Source organism: Trachemys scripta, chromosome 5 (assembly GCF_013100865.1).
Source record: "Trachemys scripta elegans isolate TJP31775 chromosome 5, CAS_Tse_1.0, whole genome shotgun sequence".
NCBI lineage: Eukaryota > Metazoa > Chordata > Testudines > Emydidae > Trachemys > Trachemys scripta.
This window is the reverse complement of record NC_048302.1, coordinates 56,509,762-56,528,453: the sequence shown is the minus strand read 5'-3', so window position 1 is coordinate 56,528,453 and position 18,692 is coordinate 56,509,762. Positions and strand designations below refer to the sequence as shown.

General features: G+C 39.3%; 2 protein-coding genes across 2 annotated transcripts in view; one reads left to right on the top strand and one right to left on the bottom strand.

Annotated features, from left to right (window-relative positions):
* Nucleotides 1-18,692, top strand: part of LRBA (LPS responsive beige-like anchor protein) — a 567,906-nt gene that overhangs the window by 296,839 nt on the left and 252,375 nt on the right. Inside the window, exons 39-40 of the mRNA XM_034771513.1 lie at nt 6,823-6,969; nt 9,626-9,762. Coding sequence (XP_034627404.1) covers nt 6,823-6,969; nt 9,626-9,762 — 284 coding nt within the window. The remainder of the gene's footprint in view (nt 1-6,822; nt 6,970-9,625; nt 9,763-18,692) is intronic.
* On the bottom strand, nt 12,880-15,256 carry MAB21L2 (mab-21 like 2). Its single transcript, XM_034771088.1, has one exon. The coding sequence runs from the start codon at nt 14,426-14,428 to the stop codon at nt 13,349-13,351; it is 1,080 nt and encodes a 359-aa protein (XP_034626979.1). The 5' UTR covers nt 14,429-15,256; the 3' UTR covers nt 12,880-13,348.

The window sequence follows — 18,692 nt, the reverse complement described above, 5'->3', positions numbered from 1 at the left end:
CATTTTTTAAAATCTTTGACAAACTTCTGTTACGTTTAATTTTTGATGGTGTTTTAATTGTGAAGTTTTAATTTAATGCCATAATTACTTATTGCCATTTTCATTTATTACATAAATTTTTCAGTTTTTTAAGTTAAAATATTCATTGCATAAACATAAACACAAATGCCAGATAGGTGAGTCAACTTAGTAATAATTTAGCTAGAAAGAGTCTAACCAGTCATCTATCAGTATTAATACAAACTTCTGAAGTAATGAAAGAAAACAGCATTATAAATACAGGCATCAAAACCTTTTCATTATTATAATAATAATTAATAAACAATACAAAGCAGAAAATTCCATCCCTTGGAGATTCTGATAAGACTTTTAGGCTATGCTCTTATGAGTTAGGATGATGCCAGAATTCTCAATGGAATTGTCCTTATGTTCTATAGTTTCTCATTAATAATATGTCATGAATCATTCTATATCAATTAAATATGCACTTCTCTAAAGCAAATAAACTTTTGGTATAATGAACCCCCCCCCTTAGCCTTTTTTTTAACATCATGAACCTACTCTGAAATCAAATACACCTCTACCCCGATATAACGCGACGCAATATAACATGAATTCAGATATAACACGTTAAAGCAGCGCTTTAGTGGGGCGGGGCTGCACACTCCGGCAGATCAAAGCAAGTTCGATGTAACACGGTTTCACCTATAATGCGGTAAGATTTTTTGGCTCCCGAGGACAGCATTATGTCGGGGTAGAGGTGTATATGGATTTAGCCAATGGATAGGAAAATTAAGATAAATGTTTAATTATAAACAATGAAAAAAGAAAATGTTGAACTGAACACATTTTTAAAAGCAGTTTATTTTTCAGCTAACTTATCACTGTTAAGATAGGCTGTATCTACTGTTGTTTGCATTACAGTAGTTCTAGGTGTAGTCCCTGCCCCAGAGAGCTCACAGTCAAAGAAAGCTCACACTGTGAAATGGCAAAAAAAAAGCCAAAAGCAATCAGAGTACAGTAAACATACAAAGAACAACAGCAACAAAAATCAGCCCTGTTGCAGCCTAATTATATGTTTTCGTAGCAAGAACCCATCTTTTCCACGGATTGATTTGATTTGAAGGAAAGCCTCTGGTGTAGAGGTGGCAGAGTAAATACCTGAAGACTAATGTTCTCTGTTCAGGCAATCAATACCAGCCCCATGACTATACTTCTGGCTACCTTCTAGTTAAAAACAAATTTTTAATTCTGACAATTTAATTGCCCTTCCCAAGTTCACATTAACTTGCTTGGGAAAAAGGGCTTCAGGTAATTTTTCAAAGGAGGATGGGGGAAAGAACCTCCAAAATGGTTATTTATAAAAGTCAGTCTGGAACTGTGTCCCCGCACATGGGGGGGGGGGGGAGAGGCGGATGTAATTTGTTCTTCCTTTAGAAATTGAACCCTAAGTATTTTAAAATAGAATAACAGACATAGAAATTGAACTTGCTTTATGGAAATTGGCAGCATCAGGCAAAGATGAACATTTTGAAATAAATTAATTTAAGCCAAAAATCATCTATTAAAGAAGTCTGACAATCTAATTGATGGACAATACTTTTATGAAATTTGTTCGAGTCTGTCAATAAAAAAAAAAAAACTTTGTTTGGATTAAAATAGACTGCTGCAGTACTGTTAACTTAAACATTGCAGATTGTGCCAGTGTATCACACCATAGTTGTGAAATTGACTAGAAACTGACCATGAACTAAAACAAAGCTGACTAGTCAATTTTCATTATCTAAGCTCCAGTGAAAAAGAATCAAAAACATAAAAATAAAATGGTGCAAAAGAGTATTATATTTTCAATATTTCCCTTTAGCTAAGTGGTGGTGGTAGTGAAAGAGGGGGAAATTGTTTTTAAATTATTATTTTTTAAATGAAATTAGTTTAAATGAGTAATACCAGACTAAACTTTTAAAAATTCTTTTTCTTTTCAGTTTGTCAGAAATCAACAACTTGACATTGTTATCTGCTGTATAATACTTTCTGATGGTTTATCAAACTGATTTTTAAATTAAGTAGCTGCTAACCTTAAACCATGAATATAAATGAGTGATAAACAAATAGTTCACCCACCTCCAAAAATCCCAAGCCTAATTTTATGAAAATTTGGCCAGCAACACAAGATAAATCAAGATTTTAGACCCCTATCCTTTTAGGAGCTCTGCTTCATTGAAGTCAGTAAGGCTCTCTGCTTGCTTCAGAAATCTGCCTCCATAGAGCTCCTTGCAGGATCAGGGCCATAGTAGGGAGGGTGAGAAGGAAAGAACATGGATTTTAAATAATGGAATAATTACTGTGCCAGATAAGTATTATGCCAGTGGTCTGTTGTTTGCTGTACAAGACATAGAGACTAAGCCTCTTGGGGTATGTCTACACTACAAAGAAAAAGCTGTGGCTGGCCCATGCAACTTGGGTTGCAGGGCTGTTTCATTGCAGTGTAGACTTCCAGGCTTGGGCTGCAGCCCAACCTCTGGGACCCTCCTACCTTGCAGGGGTGCCCTCATTCTGAAAAGATGTAAGTATGTGTTTAGATCTGCAGGCCTAAGGCTCAAATTCTGCCAGGGAACTGCCAGAGGGTTACAGGGATTTGCAATAGCAGATACCAAAGCAGGATTGGGGACCTAAATATGAAATCAAATGTAGCATGATACAACTTATTAAATTTTTATTTTGGGGAATGCTTTTCATTCATACTTCTAAAAAGATTTACTGTTAGAGATCACTTCCTCCCCATACACTTTTTTTTTTTTTGCATGATTGAGAATGTTAGCTGCTGAAGGTAGACCATCATAATACTTTGAAATGTCATTTGTTAGCATTTGACTAAACTGAATACACAAATTTGCATGCACACCCACACATATATATATATGCGCGCATATGGACGTGTGTGTATGCATAGACAGAATATATATGTATCATGCTCTGTCTTGCACACACAAGTCTCTGATTTATACCTGTAGAGAGAGAACTAGAATGCTGTGTGTATAGATTGCATCTGTGCAATATATCTTATCTGTGCACAATTACATAAATACTCACACTTATGTGTACATTGAGTGTGTGTGTGTGTTTCCTGTGTTCAGGTTAGCAGGGTGCTAACAGACGATGCTTTATTATATTCTGATTTTCTGCCTTCTAGCAACAGGCGTGTGTGTGTGTGTGTGTGTGTGTGTGTGTGTGTGTATAGAGAGAGACACACACAGGGGTAAGGATAGATGACAAACTTTAAAATGCCCACAAGGACTAAAACAACCAATAGCCTCAAATCTTCAATTAATGCAATTTGCTTCAATAGTTTTCTTTCAGAGTATCCATAGTGATATATTTTAAATAATTATAAGATAATTAGCTTAGGTGGAAAAATTAAATCCAATGATTGGAAAAGAGATGATGGAAGGAAGAGTTAATTTCTACTTATCCAATCTACATTTATAATTCCCCAGTCACCTTGATATGGAAAGTCCCTTGTTTACTTTATTTTTCCTAATGATAGTGAGAAAGAGTGGAGAAAACTTTAGTAACTTGGCCAGAAATTACCTGATTTGTGTCTAAAAGTTGTACATACAGATCTTGAATTTCAGATTAACTCTTAAATGGACAACAGGTACAGTTTTAGTTTGAAATGAAACCTTCAGTGTAATTAAGGCAGAATGTGCCGACGAGAGTGAAAATATCTGACATTTACGTGTGAATGGCGATTTAAAAAGTACAATCCAGACATGGTTTATAAAATAACAGATATAATTTAGCAGCATTTAAAAAATGTTTCTTTTATTTTGTACTTGAGATAATTTTTTTCTAATTAAAAAATAAAATCGTCAACAGAGTACTATTACGCCATTGAGAATTGAATGCAAGTGCATGTGGTGTGCATTAGAATACTGTTGGTAATTTTACTGCTGCTAACTTAAAATCCTCCAGGGGGAGTTAATTACAGGAAAACCTTTCTAAATATCAGCTGCATATTTTCTGTGACAGGACTGTTTTCAACTCAGGTTGAACAATTCCAGAGTCTGAGTTTTCTTTAGTTATATGAACTGATATATTTTAATACAAAATGTTGTTTCATCCGGTGCAATACACTCAGTATTTTCCAAGTAAACTAAATCCTATGCATAATATGGCAAAGCAATTTGGTCTGGAAGAAATTGTCATACAAAAGAGAAATAATTTATAAATTAAACTTCCATTTTTTTTAAACTGAAGGCCTAAACATAAAGTAGGGCTTTTTACTTTTCACTTAATTGGATAGTTTATTATTTGCAATGTACGTGTATATATTTACTTAAACACTTTAAGCCATGGTATATTGCCACTAGGGATTGCGTTCTTCTGTAAATGTTTGCAGATTAAAGTTTTTTTAAAATAAGCCAGTGGACCCTCAAATCCTCTCTGGCAGTAATCAGAGAACGCAATGAGCAATGTGCTGAAGTAAGTTGATCATGATGTTAGGCATATGTTTCTTAAAAGAAGTTTGGCCAGGTATTCTCTCATTTAATAATTTATTTTTAAGATTATATACAATTATGTGAATTTTCATAGTCAAAAACAATTGTATGATTGCACCACTATTTCCTACCTTAGTATCTCTGTATCTACAGCACACAATACCTTTGATGTATAATGAACCACTGCCTCCTATCTGTTGCCTCTGTTGAGCTTGAAATGTAAATAAATAGATTTAATCATGGTAGTGTAGAGATAAAAATAGTGCAAATATTTTCCCCATAAAATTGGCATTTCCTTGGTGTATATTCTGTCCATTTCAAATAGAGAGAGGAAAGAAAATTGTTTAAGCCATGTTACAATTACATGTATTGTCACATTAATTTAATGTTTGCTTAACTATGACATAAAATATTTAATTAGAAGGTATAGCATGAAATATGCTTTCTGTTGGTGATGTTAAAGATGAGGATGAGTTTTCGTTTTTGTTTTTTATTTGGCATATTTAGTAATCCAGGCACGAACCTATTAACATCCTCTAGACTTCCAGAATTTGCCTGTCTTTTCTTTATAGCCCCTTTTGAAAGCAGGTGGGTGCACACTTCGGTAGAATTCTAAAAGTGATTTTTTATTAACGTCTCACTCATCTCCATGTCTGTAAGGCTGGGTGTGTGTATCTAGTTAGTAAAATTCGCATATAACTTAGTTTTTCAACTCCTTATTTCCACTCATCCTACTACTAATGGAAAATATAGGAACCTGGCGTCTAGTTCTGCAGTGAATTGGCAAACGATTTGAAATGTAGTATATTAAGTTCGAGTTTAGTCATAAAATATGAAATTATAAGAATACTATTCATAAGGATTAGCTTGCAAGAAAATCTAAAATAAACTCCCCACCACAGTGACCTCTTCGAAGTGAATCTCTGGAATAGCCGTGTGTCTCTTGCTGTTACTAGTTAGATTTGAATATTTTAAACGTTAGTAAGTCGCAGCTGTTTTGGAAGCTAATACCAAGTGTAGAGAAATTATTTCCATTAATTCTTTCTTGGGACGCCATCAGATGTAACCGTGTATTGAAAGCCTCTGGCAACACCGAGAGTTTTCTAAAGTTTATTGACTTGCTGGCCCCAGCATTGTGCACACCCGAAGATCAGATGCATGGCGGGTTAGCAAAAGTGTGTGTGTTGGTTTTGGGGGAAGAGAAAAGGAGAGATGTAAAGAAATGCAAATAAACAAACAATCCACCCCTATGTAAAGAATACAAGATCACGGAGGCGCTGAATCGGGTTACGTTTAACAGGAAGATAGGGCGAACGTACGATGTAAACTGTGTATTGGCTTTTGTCTTGAGCAAGTTTGTATCTGTAAAATGAACTCGTGTATTGCTGTTGTCACTGTCTAGAATAGATTTGCTGTTGTGTAGTGTGAGCAGACACACACACACTCACTCACTCACTCTCTTTAAGAGCCTACTGAAGCCAGTCCCTACTTCAGCTTCCCCCTGCCGGCCTGTCTCCAGGTCTCCCGCTGCCTCTCTTCTCTGCTTCGTTTCTTCGCTTGCTGCTTTTTGCAGCGTGGAGATAGCAAGGCCAACCCTGGTCAGCTCGCGGCACTTTCCCTGTTGCGTTTATCCAAAGCTTTAAGTTCACTGGCCGGAGAAGTTGTCGGGCGGCTGCTGCTCTCGCTTCCAGCCTGCAGCGCTGGGGGGCCTGGGAACAGCCGCGCAGGGCGCAGCAGGCTGGATCGCGGCTCGCGAGTTCACAATTGCGACCTGCTCCCGAAGCAGCCCCTCGAGGAGTTGCTGTTGTCGCCGCGGCACTCTGGGTCAAATCGAGCCCCTGAGCTTTTAACGGAGACTCTCCATTGGTTCCAGTGGGGAATTTTTCTTAAAAATTTGATGGCTCGACGTGGTCCTGTGATTGGCAAGGGAATTGTGCCCCTTTCCTGTTGGCCTTTCCTGAATCGGCGGTTAACATGTAGCATTTAAAGACAAGTTACTCTGCAGAGTCTAGAACCATCTCCAGCAGAGATCATGTTAACTTCTGACGGAATGTCTGGTGGTTTTCTCATCCCAAATTTTGGGAGGACTAAAACAGAGCTCAATACTGCAGAGAGCCCCGTATATTTCAAGGCAGGTTTAATAGAATTAAAACTAGCTCTGCTAGCCACTTGTCCCCCTAATGTTAGAGGTTTAACGAAAGCTTACCTCGCATACTTACTCCCAACCAGTTTTCTCCTCTCTGATCTTCATTGCAAAAGGCTATTTTCCAATCACTGTTGCCTCTGAGAGCTGATAGACAGCAATGTTTCTCTTTCATTTCAGCTCCAGACGAAGACGTGCTTCTTAAAGGAAAGCAGTCCATCAAGAGTCAGGTTTTAGGAAATCAGAACTCGGAGAGTGAGATTCTCTTGGAAGGCGACGATGATACCTTGTCATCCATTGAGGAGAAAGATTTGGAGAACTTAATTGGTAACTTCAACTGTCTATTTGCTCCCCAGCTCCTCAGTTTCCTTACCCATTTAGCTCTATTTTCATGCTTTTCTGCAGTGAGTAATCTTTTGGGATAGACAGTGATAGATTCTTTCCCATAATTGAGTTAATGAAAGATAATTTTTTGTGCACCTCAGGGTTTGAGACTCAGCTTTAGCACACTAGTGAATTTTCCTTCTGCGGCTTTTATAACCCTATTGTTTTCACCCCGGGAGATTTTTTTTTTTTTTTTTTTTTTGCATTTTCATAAGAAAGCATATGTAGAAAAGTAGCCTTTTTCATTAACAAGAGCTCCCTTTTTCTACCTCTGACTAGTCTAAGCGCTCAAAACACTGTGGCTAATGGGCAATTTTATATTATTTATAATTGGAGGCTTTAGATAGTTTTATTTTTGAGTCATAAAAATATATCAGTCACTTCTCTTTTGTTGAAGAGTCTGTTTACTGCACTAAGAGTTCAACTCTTAAAACCTTTCTCCTCAGTCCCTTTCCCCCAAAAATATCTTCATAGCTGATGTCTTTTTTTCCTCCTGAAAATGGTCAGTTCCGCTAACTTGATTACTTTTACTGTGTTGGATGCAAGCCTCTTTGTTAGAGTTTCCAATCAAAATGGCATAAACCTGCTTCTTTTACCTGTCATGTTTAACTGGTAAACAATAGCTCCATATTCAGGGACTATAACTTCTAATTTAGCTCCATTTTTAAAAGAAACACAGGCTTATGTGAAAACTCGAAGTCCTTTGCACCATTCCACTTTACATGTGGATTTCTATGTGTGCTCATAATCCACATCCATTAAATTTACAGAAGAATGTCCCCCGGTTAAATTCTGACTCACTAGGAAGCAAATAAGGTTATCAAAATGGAAGACGATACTATGTGAAGTAATTGGAAATTGTATTTGGCAATTCATTTACCAATTGTCTGAACTACATGCCATTTTTATTTTTTAGAACATTGAAAATATAGCCTAATGTTAAGGCCATATACTAATCGGTGATATAAAATAGAAGTAATTGGAGCATAATGCAGTTTTTTTAATGGAATCTGTTCCTGTCTATTGATGGCCTCCTCCTCAACAGCCTTCTGCCCATTTCCTTCTCTTTTATTATGCATTGGTTGCTTCTAGTAATACATTCATACTGTAATAGAGGTGAAAGGGGAGTTTAATTATTTAATCTTGACAATGGCAATAGGATTAAGAAGTAATCCTCACTAATAAAGTGGTGTGGGTTAGAAATGAAGTGGAAATTGTCAGGGGTCTTCTGCGGGACCTGGGTTGCCCCAGCTTCTGCAGCTGTCTGCTCGCCCTGTAATTGAATGTCTGAGAGTGATTGAAAAAATGTTATTTCTCCTCTGGATTACATGCTAATGTACAGAGGGCAAAGGGAGACAGCAAAAGAACACATAGCTGCTTATTTCAACCATTTGTGGGGATGAGCTTTGGGAAATCACGGCAGTTCTGCAACTATCTGATGCCCATCTGCAAACACAATGTATTTGTACATTGGGAATAGAGGGCAAAGCTGCACTGATCTCAGCAGAGCATCTCTGCTATTGTCCTACTGGCACACATTAAGATTGATGCGAAATTAAAGACCATCATCCTCCTAACAATCGATGGAAATGACAATTCATCTGAGTTTTTTGGCAGTTATTCACCCATTGATTACCTGAACGTGTGTACCTCATTTATAGACACTTTATTAATTCAAAATTGTACGTGTCACTCTCATATTTTCAATTTTTTTCAAAGATTTATGACAATGCTGCCACAAAGTAACTTAATTTCCCTCTCTTTTAATCAATTGGATAACAAATCTAACCTGTTTTCCCCTTGTATGTGTTCTCTTATATAATAGGTTGTGTGTTGTCATATCTGTGCCGAGCCTATTGTTTTACTAGTAGTCTGATTTGTCTCTGTGATAAGCCCTGTGGAGATGTGATTATTCCAGTAAAAATTCATTCAGTTGGAAACCAACCCTCCAGCTGTTTACTCCCACAATCCCCAAGCTACACTAATACTATCTGGAATCCTTGAACAGTATTTAACAATGGAATGGAAAGCATGTTAAAAACATTGTACTTTACAATTCCTAGTATTTACTATTTAATTTTAACAATAGATTTCCAGCATTCATGGGTGGGAGCACATTTACAAGGTTAAGTCAGACAATTTTGAACCCACACTGCTGTGTTCATCTTCTTAGAATTTTATTGAAACCCATTAAGTTCTTATTGCACACATTTGAAATTAAGATTTCAAGTCTTCATTTACTGTATTATTTAAACCAGGAGGTATATGGCTATGGTTTCAAAACTGAAATGTGTCAGAATCAAACTAGATCTATACAGATAATACAGCAGGTGTATTATCTGCATAAGCCAGATAGGTGTATTATCTGGCTTATGCATCAATTGCAGCTGTAGCTGCTTTAGTGTTTGGCAATGAAGAGAGGCCGCAAGTCTGCGACATGTACTTTCTGGAGTAACAGTTTGCTTTTTTAAACTAAGATTTCTGGTGCTTTTTACCTTGTATTTTGAGGTTAGAAAACAAATAACCTATGCTTGTTTCTGTGCAAGGTTGTGTAATCTGTTTGGATGTTTTCATTATTGGTGTTTTGCTCCTTTGGCAGGTCCAGTTAGCCTGTGCACACCAGCACAGCTTGTGGCCCCCTCTGTAATAGTGAAGGGCACTCTTTCCATCACCTCTTCTGAACTCTGCTTTGAGGTAGATGAAGAAGATCCCAGTTTTAAGAAAATCGACCCCAAGGTAAGAGATTGTTGACCTTCACCCTCTGGTGACAAATTACATGACCATTAATTCTCCATCCAACCTCCATTACCCCATAGGTCACAAATATTCCTGTTTTTCTAAGTTTGTGACTATGTGCATTAGCAAAGTTCATTTAAGTGGAGGGGACAAATCCAGCTCAGATGTTAATTAGCTTGTTGGAATAAAGCTCCAGGGAGGCATCCTAAATAAAGACATCTTGGATCACAAGGCCTGTGTGAACACTAGAAAGTCCAACAAAACTGCTAGCTGAATCCTTTGTTTTACTTTCCTGTTTTTTTAATGTAATGCCAATATAACATAATACTCTGTTCGCTGCCCTCTTTATTTTGCAGTGCTTCTGTTTTCCATTATTATATAGCAGATTTTACAGTGCATTGTATTTATCATAATCAAGAAAATGTTATTTCCCCTTTAAAATGTATTTATGACTAGCCTTGTTAATATAAATAAACTTGAGTTACCTGAGTTAATTACCTGATTAGCAATTTTTTGTTTAAAATTGGATTCACTTTGCAGTAAAATTCAGTTTGAGGGCTTAACTTTCTCACACAGTATGAAATTAGCACTATAAAGATTGCATTTGAATGATCCTCATAATGTTAAAAAATAGTAACAGATGTGTGGGCTTCTTACTACACACATGCTCTTATTGTATTATAAATATGGAAAGAGTTAATGGATTTTACCATATCTATGTATTAAAACATTTACGTGGGGTGGCGTGCAGATAACTGGAACTATGAATTTATATGGGTACAGTAAATTGACTTTTCAGACCTTTGGTTGTGCCAAAATATCTTTGAAACAGTTTACAATATTATGAAGAAATTTGTAAACCTTTGAAATCTTTGCCTATTTGGTGAGTAATTATCTTTTAAAATAATTTAAACTCTTTTGTTTGGCAAAAAAATGATATCAATATTAAATGCAAAACCACATAGTTAGCATTAACGTGTTAGTGTACTTGCAATGTCATCTAACATCTTCAGAATCTTAATTCAAAAAATGTACTGATTCCTTCTTTGTATGTGAAAAAAGAAAATCATGTGGCTCCACTGTTTTGCATTGTTCCATGTTTAGCATGTAGGATCATTTAATACAGTTTGGAACATTCACCACTGCACCCTGTTTCACTTACAGGGACTACCCTTAGTTTAATCTGCTTTCTCTCTGGATGTGTGGTTGTTCTCACAAAGTGTGAATGGGCATTCTAGACCAATTGTACTTCTAAATCTGTAACAGGGAGACTTGGATTCCTATTAGAAAGGCAGTCTGTTGGTGTTTTGAGTTAGCCTGGGGTTTTTTGGAGGGGGAGGGAGGGGGAGTTAGCGGGTGGAATTCAGTTTTGTTTTTTAAAGACGCTCCTTGATTTCCCATTGTGTAGTGGTCTAAATACTAATCCTATAATGCTTTTGTTTTAAAGACAAACACAGATACAATTTAACTTTCCTTTAATCATTGACATTTTCCCTGCCCCCACCCCATATTACTATAGGTTGATATCTGTAGCCAGAGTTTTGTAGAATATGCCCTTAAAAATCCCAATTCTGCATTTTTTTAGAATGCCTGTTTAATTAACGAGTCTTTATCTGTTTGATACATTCAACTTCCATGTATATTTGTCTGACCTACTGGGAAAGAAAACATTGTGACAAGTTTTTGAAGCAAAACCTGCAGTGGAGATAATACCAGTAGTGATAAGATCAGAGTTTATATTGTTACTCCAGGATTGTTTGTACAAGGACACAGTAGTCCTACAAGCACTGAGTTAAACCCATTTTGTCAGGTGAGCCAGGTTCATGCTCAGAAAAGCTGTCTGCTTCTGTTGAATTAAAAAAAAAAAAAAAAAGCCAGTGAAACATTTTAAGACTTTACAATCCCAGAACCTTTGCTTTTCCATAATTTGAGCTGATGAGAGTATACATGAGTAAATTTGCAGGTAGAAATTAAAGACGATTTTATATAAGCATTTTATAGCGTCATTATGTGTATTCCGCTGTGATCACGACGTAAACTAGACAATTGTTTTCGAAGTGGTTTCAGTTTTACTTTATAGTTACCTTTTAAGTTGTTTTAAAATTCTTTTTATTTAAAAACAAAACCAACTCAAACTTTAAAGGCTATTTCTTTCCGGATCGTCCACAGAGAAGCGGAAGTAGTTCTTTGGAACAAGATTTTGCATCGTCCTGAAAGGGTATGAAAAGGAATTTGAAATGCTCCAAACCAGCTTAAAAATATTTCGGGACGTTAAAGCAAATAATAAAAATTAATAATAAAAAAATCTCCCAGTAAAGTTTTAGAAATGTAAACCTTCCTTAGAAAACTTGGAGCAAAACACTATAGCCGAAATTTAGGGGCAAATCAGCTATTATTCGTTTGAAAAAACAAAAACAACCCAAGTATAAAGGATCGATATGTTTGAACATAAAATTGGTTGGTTTCTTTTAAAACAGCATGTTTTCCCCTTTCCGGTGTATGCCCTGTGCGCAGTGCTGCTGTGTTGCAGTTCTATGTTATACTTAAAAACCAGAGAAAACAAATATTTGTTAGAAAAAATTTAATAGTTGCATTTAAGCTTGTTTATTATTCAGAGAAGATTTATACTTTTTTCATTTCAAAGTAAAACTGATCGTTGAATAACCCTTATTTAATAAAGCAAATATCTATGTATTTTTACAGGACAAAATAGGAACGGATTGTGATGTTTCACCAACTAAATTAAAAACAATAAAGATATTTTAAGGATTATATTATAGAAATACTCCGCCCTAGTTCTGTCAAAACTGTGCCAAAATGCTATGTGATGGTGCATATATTCCTAAAACTTTTAGAGAGTAAGTTTCAAGTGACAGAAAGCAAAACAACCAAAGAATGAATGGGAATTATTTTTTCATTAAGTACAGTCTATTTCTATTTTAATTGAAAAGAATTGAAATAAACTTTAGAAAACTATGATGAATTTATAGATAAAGCACCAGTTCAATATTGGGATTAGTCTGCCATTTATTTTTGTTTTAATCCTTTTTTCTCTGAAAGCCGAGAAAAATCTCTCTACTTGCCTGAATTTAAGAACAATTCACAAAAAAGTCAATGTAAAGTTAAAGTAATATTTTTATTACTGTTTTCAACAATTCAATATGGGGCACAGTCTGACCTTGGCACTGAAATACATTTAACATCAGTAAAACTTTTTTTAAAGAGAATTTTTTACATATAGTTAAATAATTTTTTTCACTTGGTGACAACATTCAGGCAAACAAAAAGAATAAGAAAAGAATGACTATACGTTTATTTGAAAATGTACCTTGCGTTTTGTTTGGATGATGGAAAGTCCGATCGCTTCTTTGTGTGACTTTTAAAAAATTCACATTGGAAGAAAAAAGGGGGAAGGGGAGTCTCTTCTCGTGCAACGAGGTGATCGTTTTGGCTTTGTAAATGTCTGAGAGTTTTTAAATGCTTAACTGCAGGTGGGGTTTTAGAAGTTTGTTTCGCTGCCTCTTTTGTTGTAGCTGCTTTGTTTAAATAAAAGTTTGTAAATGGGTTTATCACTGTGTTGTTAACCCTATAGTTTGTCCAGGCTTTTGGGATTAGTGAGGATCTCCCTGGCTAGCCTCCAGGTCTGTTTGGCAGCGCTTTCCAGGGCTGAGTGCGGTTTGCCCTGAAAGAGGTCTAGGTTGGGCAGGAAGTAGTGGGGGCAGCGCCGGCACTGCAGGCAGGAGATGAGCTGCAGAAGGATCCCGTTCAGCCGGTCCCCCAGGCACGCCTCGTCCCAGTCGGTCTCCCGGGGGTGTTTCTCGCACTCGTACAGCAGCAGAGTCTTCATGTGGTAGTTGTTGAGCGGCTGGCCGGGCAGCTCCAGGTGCCTGTCCCGGAGGGTCTTCAGCACCGATAGGCACTTGTTCCTGCAGCCACCCATCAGCAACCGATTCTCGGCCTCGCCGAACTGCAGCACCCAGGCGTCGCTCTCGGCGGAGCTCTGCTTGCCGGTCAGCGAGTAGCACTCCTTGGAGAGCAGGTTGAAGCCTTCCGCCTTCACCTCGGCCACCCTGTTGGGGCCGGGCCAGGGGATGTGGGGCATGGGCCACTGCGCAGCGCTGCGCGGCCAGATCCCGGTGCACTTGAAGGCGGGCGTGATTTGCACCACGTAGCGCTCCCGGATACGGAGCTTCACCTCGCTGGTGTCCGCGATCATCTTCACCACGTCCCGGTAGCTGCACTTGTCCACGGCTTGGGCCACTAGGGTCTGGAAGCGGGAGCGGATCTTGCGGGCCGACAGGTAGCCCGAGGCGGTGATGAACTCCACCCAGAGCGACATGCTGCGCTTGCGGCCGTCGCTCAGCTTGAGCACCGCGCAGCCGGGCAGGGAGCCGTCGTCCACGAAGTTGAAGACGCCCATCTGGTTGAGGTAGAGCACCACCTCGAACTCGGTGGGCGAGATCACCTCCAGCCCCTCGTAGCGGGCATCGATCTCGCTCAGCGAGCTGATGAAGCGGGGCTCCTGCACCTCCACCTCCTTCAGCACGTCCGACACCACCTTGCACACCTCCCGGATGGTCTTGGCGATGGCCGCCTTGCGGGCCTGGCAGCGCTCCGTGTAGTATTTGTTGAGCTGGTACACCAGCTTGGCCTGGGCGGCGATCATATTGGGGCACAGGTCCGGGCTATAGACCGGGCTCTCGCAGTACGTTGAGGGATCCAATGCTTTACCGGTGACTGCAGCTTTGCACAGGGCACCCGCCAAGTTGCAGCCCCCCAACCCCCGCCACACGCACGCACTCGGCCCCTCCGCCCCAAACACAAGTAAAGAAAATAGTGGGTGATGGTGGTGATTTTAAAAAAAACAAAAACCATGCAACTGTCAGCCGACGGGAATGGGGCGATGGGGGTGACGGAGGGGAAATCTCTGAAGTGCAAAGTTTGATGTGCCGCCTTTTCGGTGTGCGGAGGGGGGGCGTGTTGTATGCAGCCTCTGCGCGCTGCCACCCACCCTCCCACACGCAAATAGTTCAACAGTTCATTTAAAAACTTCTCTCCGGGACTCGCAGCGGGTCTCCACAGCACAGCCGAGCAGTGGCGAAGTTGAAAACCGCACGCAATAAAAGAAGAATGCGAGAAATGCCAAGAGCGGAAGAGGGAAAACTCTCTCAGACCATGGCACCACCAGAGATGTGCATGAGTTTGGCTGCGTCTCTCGCCGACTGTCAAGGGATGTTGTTGATTTCCTTCTTCCTGCTGGAGGCGTTGACTGAACCCGGTTCTGGCTTTCTCTGTCTTCAGGCGTAGACTGCTGCCATTGGTCTGTGATCATTCATTCCTGTTCTTTAGTTTTATATATATACCTATATCAAAAATATTTTTTTGCATAGACTGTTTGAGAAGGGAGGGGTGCCCAGGATTTCTCCTCCTCCCCCTCAACCCTTGAAATTGCACGTAGAGACTATCACTTTCTGCGCCTCTCCTCCTCGGTATGCGTGTGTGTCTCTGGATTTGCGGGAGTGTTGTTTAGTTTATGAATGGTCCCAGGGCCCTGCCGAAGGGGTGGAGTTCCAGATCCTACAATCGCCTTCTGAGCTGTCAGAGGGGCAGCCAATCACCGAGGCCGGCTATGTGCATGTTGGATGCAGGGAAGCCGCTGCTACTGCATATGGGGAAGGGGGAGGGAAGAGGAGATATTAAGGAACATGCACAGAAGCGCGCGCACAAACAAACACACACCCGCCTCCCCATCAATAGAAGGATAGAGGGAAAAGAGTATGGTCTATATGAGTTACTCGGTGTTGGAGTTGGCGGGAATTAAATACTGGGGGAAGAGTGGCATTGATTCAGAAAGGTGTGCAGTCTGTGTATGCGTCCTACAACGTCGTGCGAGAAAAAGATGCAACGAACTGCCTATGAGCTGAATAACTTTTACTTGGAAGCCTGATGGGGGGAAATTAAGTTTGCTTTTCCACCCGGTTGTTGCAAGGAGAAGTAGCAGTAATGCTGGTGTCTTTTGAGGAAGGGGCGACTTTGCTGGTACTTTGCTGCAAACATAAATCTTCCACTAACGCTGGTCTGCAGCAGTGAAAGTGAGACTGTCATTGGAACAGAATAGTACACCCTGTTTTACTACTCCTCGTCAGATTAATTTAGATAAATCTTGTGCAATAAAGCTCTGTCCCCCTTCTAAATAACAGCATTGAACTATCTGAAATTGAAGCTTACTATATTTTTGCGAAAGTTTGTATTTTGTCCAAGTCAAATATACATAAAATTATAGTTACTCAGTTATGTATATGCAGTTTATTTTATATTAGAGTACAGAAACGCCAACTAATACTAATATAATCAACGGAGAAGTAGCTAAAATAAAAATATTTCTATTATTCTTATTTTTGCAGTACAATAATTCTGTTTAATATTATGCGTTCTTTGGGTGATATTTAGGTATGTTTTCTTAACGAACTCCTGCTTTATACACCCTACTTAGTACTGTGCAAATCAAGATCTCTTACGCTACTGAGCTGCAGTTTACATTGAACCTATCAATAATCAGCCCGCAAATCGAGTCTTTGCCTTGAACTTTAAGGTTTATGTGAGAAAGGGAGATTCTGTTTATCTCCAGACGTTTCTCAAATATTTTAAAGGTTACGTCAAAATTCGTTGCCTTATTCTTCCTATATTTCTGGAAGCCTAGATAGACTATACATATTGAACCTGGTCACTTAGGATTCTCAATTTAAAAATTCTTAAACGTTGAAGTTTTGTCCTTCTTTGGTTCTTTTGGTTTATCTGTTTCTTTGTTGGAATACAGAGACTGAGATTTAATAAATAAAATATATCATCCGTCTGTTTTTCGCGTGTATTTAAATTAGGGACATGTCTGTGAACGATAATAAACCTATTGTATAAAATATGTATAATGTGCCCTGCTATGGTACTGGCTACAACCTCTTCTCTCGGGATAAATCATCTTTTTATTGCCCAAAAGCAGCAGGATCACACTGCTTGTGGTAGTTGTAGGCACCGTCTCCATCATCACCAATTCCACGTATTTCAGGAAGTTTTTGGGTGCGGAATCTCTGTTCTTCCATGATGGTGACTAGATAAATGGGATTCGGGCACAGAGATGCTTTTTGCTACGGGGGAGTTTACCAGGTGCTTCAATCATGTTTTTTCCCCCCCTTCTCCATCCGATCCTCCTCACACTGTACGGATTAAAGATTTCTTTGGATCTGAAACAAACCCAGTAAAGGCGTCTAGCAGTGTAACTTCCGGGAAAGAAAGAAAGGGGAAAGAAAGGTTGGGCGGGTTATAGAAAACAAGTCATAGAACTCGGATGAAGAAATTTCTTTGGCGTTTTCAATGACTCCCGGTAGTAGTTGTGTGTTCACATATAAGAAAGTAATTCTCCACTCTGAAGCTTGGGTAGTTGACACCAAAGAGCCAAATCCACGATCTGGAGTCCGTAGTCCTGATGGAAAATGTAGTTTACTAATAAAAAATAATAAAGGACTTTACAAATCAATACATTTTTTTCTTTAACTCATCCTGATGTAAGGCATATCATGTTAATTACCTAGCAGTGAGTAATTGTTGGGCAGGGCGGGGGGTGAGGAGGAGGGAGGGAAGAGTATGAGAGGATGTCGCTTTGTTTCTCAGGTTACCCTGTGGCTTTTTTTTTATTAGTGGGGTGAATTTTAGAGGACCCCACACATAGTTCGGCCGCACCCCGTGGGCTTCTGCTCCTATTCCTAATAAATGAAAGGAGTGTTAAGAAATCCATTTAACAAACAAATGTCTTTCCTAAGCAGTTTGTCGATTTCTTAGTTATCACACCGGGTTTTCCAGTAGCCGGTTCTCATGTTCCTTTTCCGCCCCATTCCGTCGCATAGCTTTGCATCCTGATTCCATAAGCTTTGGCTGCTTGGATAGGCGCCTCAGAATTTCAGCTCTGACCTCTTGCAGGGATTTTGTAGCCCAGAAATTAATGGTTCATGTGTCGAGTGTACGGGAGAAGTGACAATGCCATCAGGTCGCCCCGGGGTTGCGGGAGGGAAAGGCACTTCTAGATTTTAAGGTTAAAAGAAGCCAGCGATTTCCCCCGTCTCCCCTTACTTTTTAAGGTGACTGATGATAAAAGGTTACTAGTGTTTTGATTTAAAAACAATTCATTACCAATTTCCCTGTCTGGGGTCGAAGCTCTAGTAAATAATAAATCAGTTAAACAAAAGCCGACTTTAATTTATTGCCCTAGCACTAATTAGAAACATCATTTGAGCAATAAACTTAAACACTTCCAGCAAATAATGCACGTGAAATCCCTTTCTCCTGTGTCTTTGCGTTTGCGGCCGCATTGCATTAAGAGCAGCTTTATCTGTGGCGGAATTTGCTCTTCCCGGGAATGAATAATTGAAGGGGGAAACAGTATCCGAGGAGGCTGTAATTGAAGAGCCCTTGTCACCTCTGCTTTTATGTATGTTAGTATAGAAGTCCATCAGCAGCTCCTTGATGATGTATAAAACGAAGTGGCAGCCCCTTGAAGAGCAGAAGATACTGTATTCTATTAAAAGGACCGAGTGTATGTGCCTGAGAGAGAAACTCTCAAGGCTAAAAGCCACTTGAAGTCTTCAGACGGATTGATCTGTATTCTCTCGTTATAATCCGTCTCATCATACTTGAGTTAATGAGGCAGGGGAGGGGGTGATCTGATGGTCCTTGACAAATTCATTAGGGAGGCTGCGGGACATTTTATTTGACTGTTAAACATCGTGTTTGTTTGGTTTAGGCAGTGCCAACATCAGCATGCTGCTGCCTGGAGCAATAGTGTTTGGCTAGCAGGAGCTTCTGTGAGGGATATTGGAAAGGGGACTTTGTTTGGGGAACGTATGCTCTTTTCTTTGCTCTCCCTCCCTGTAGACATGTAA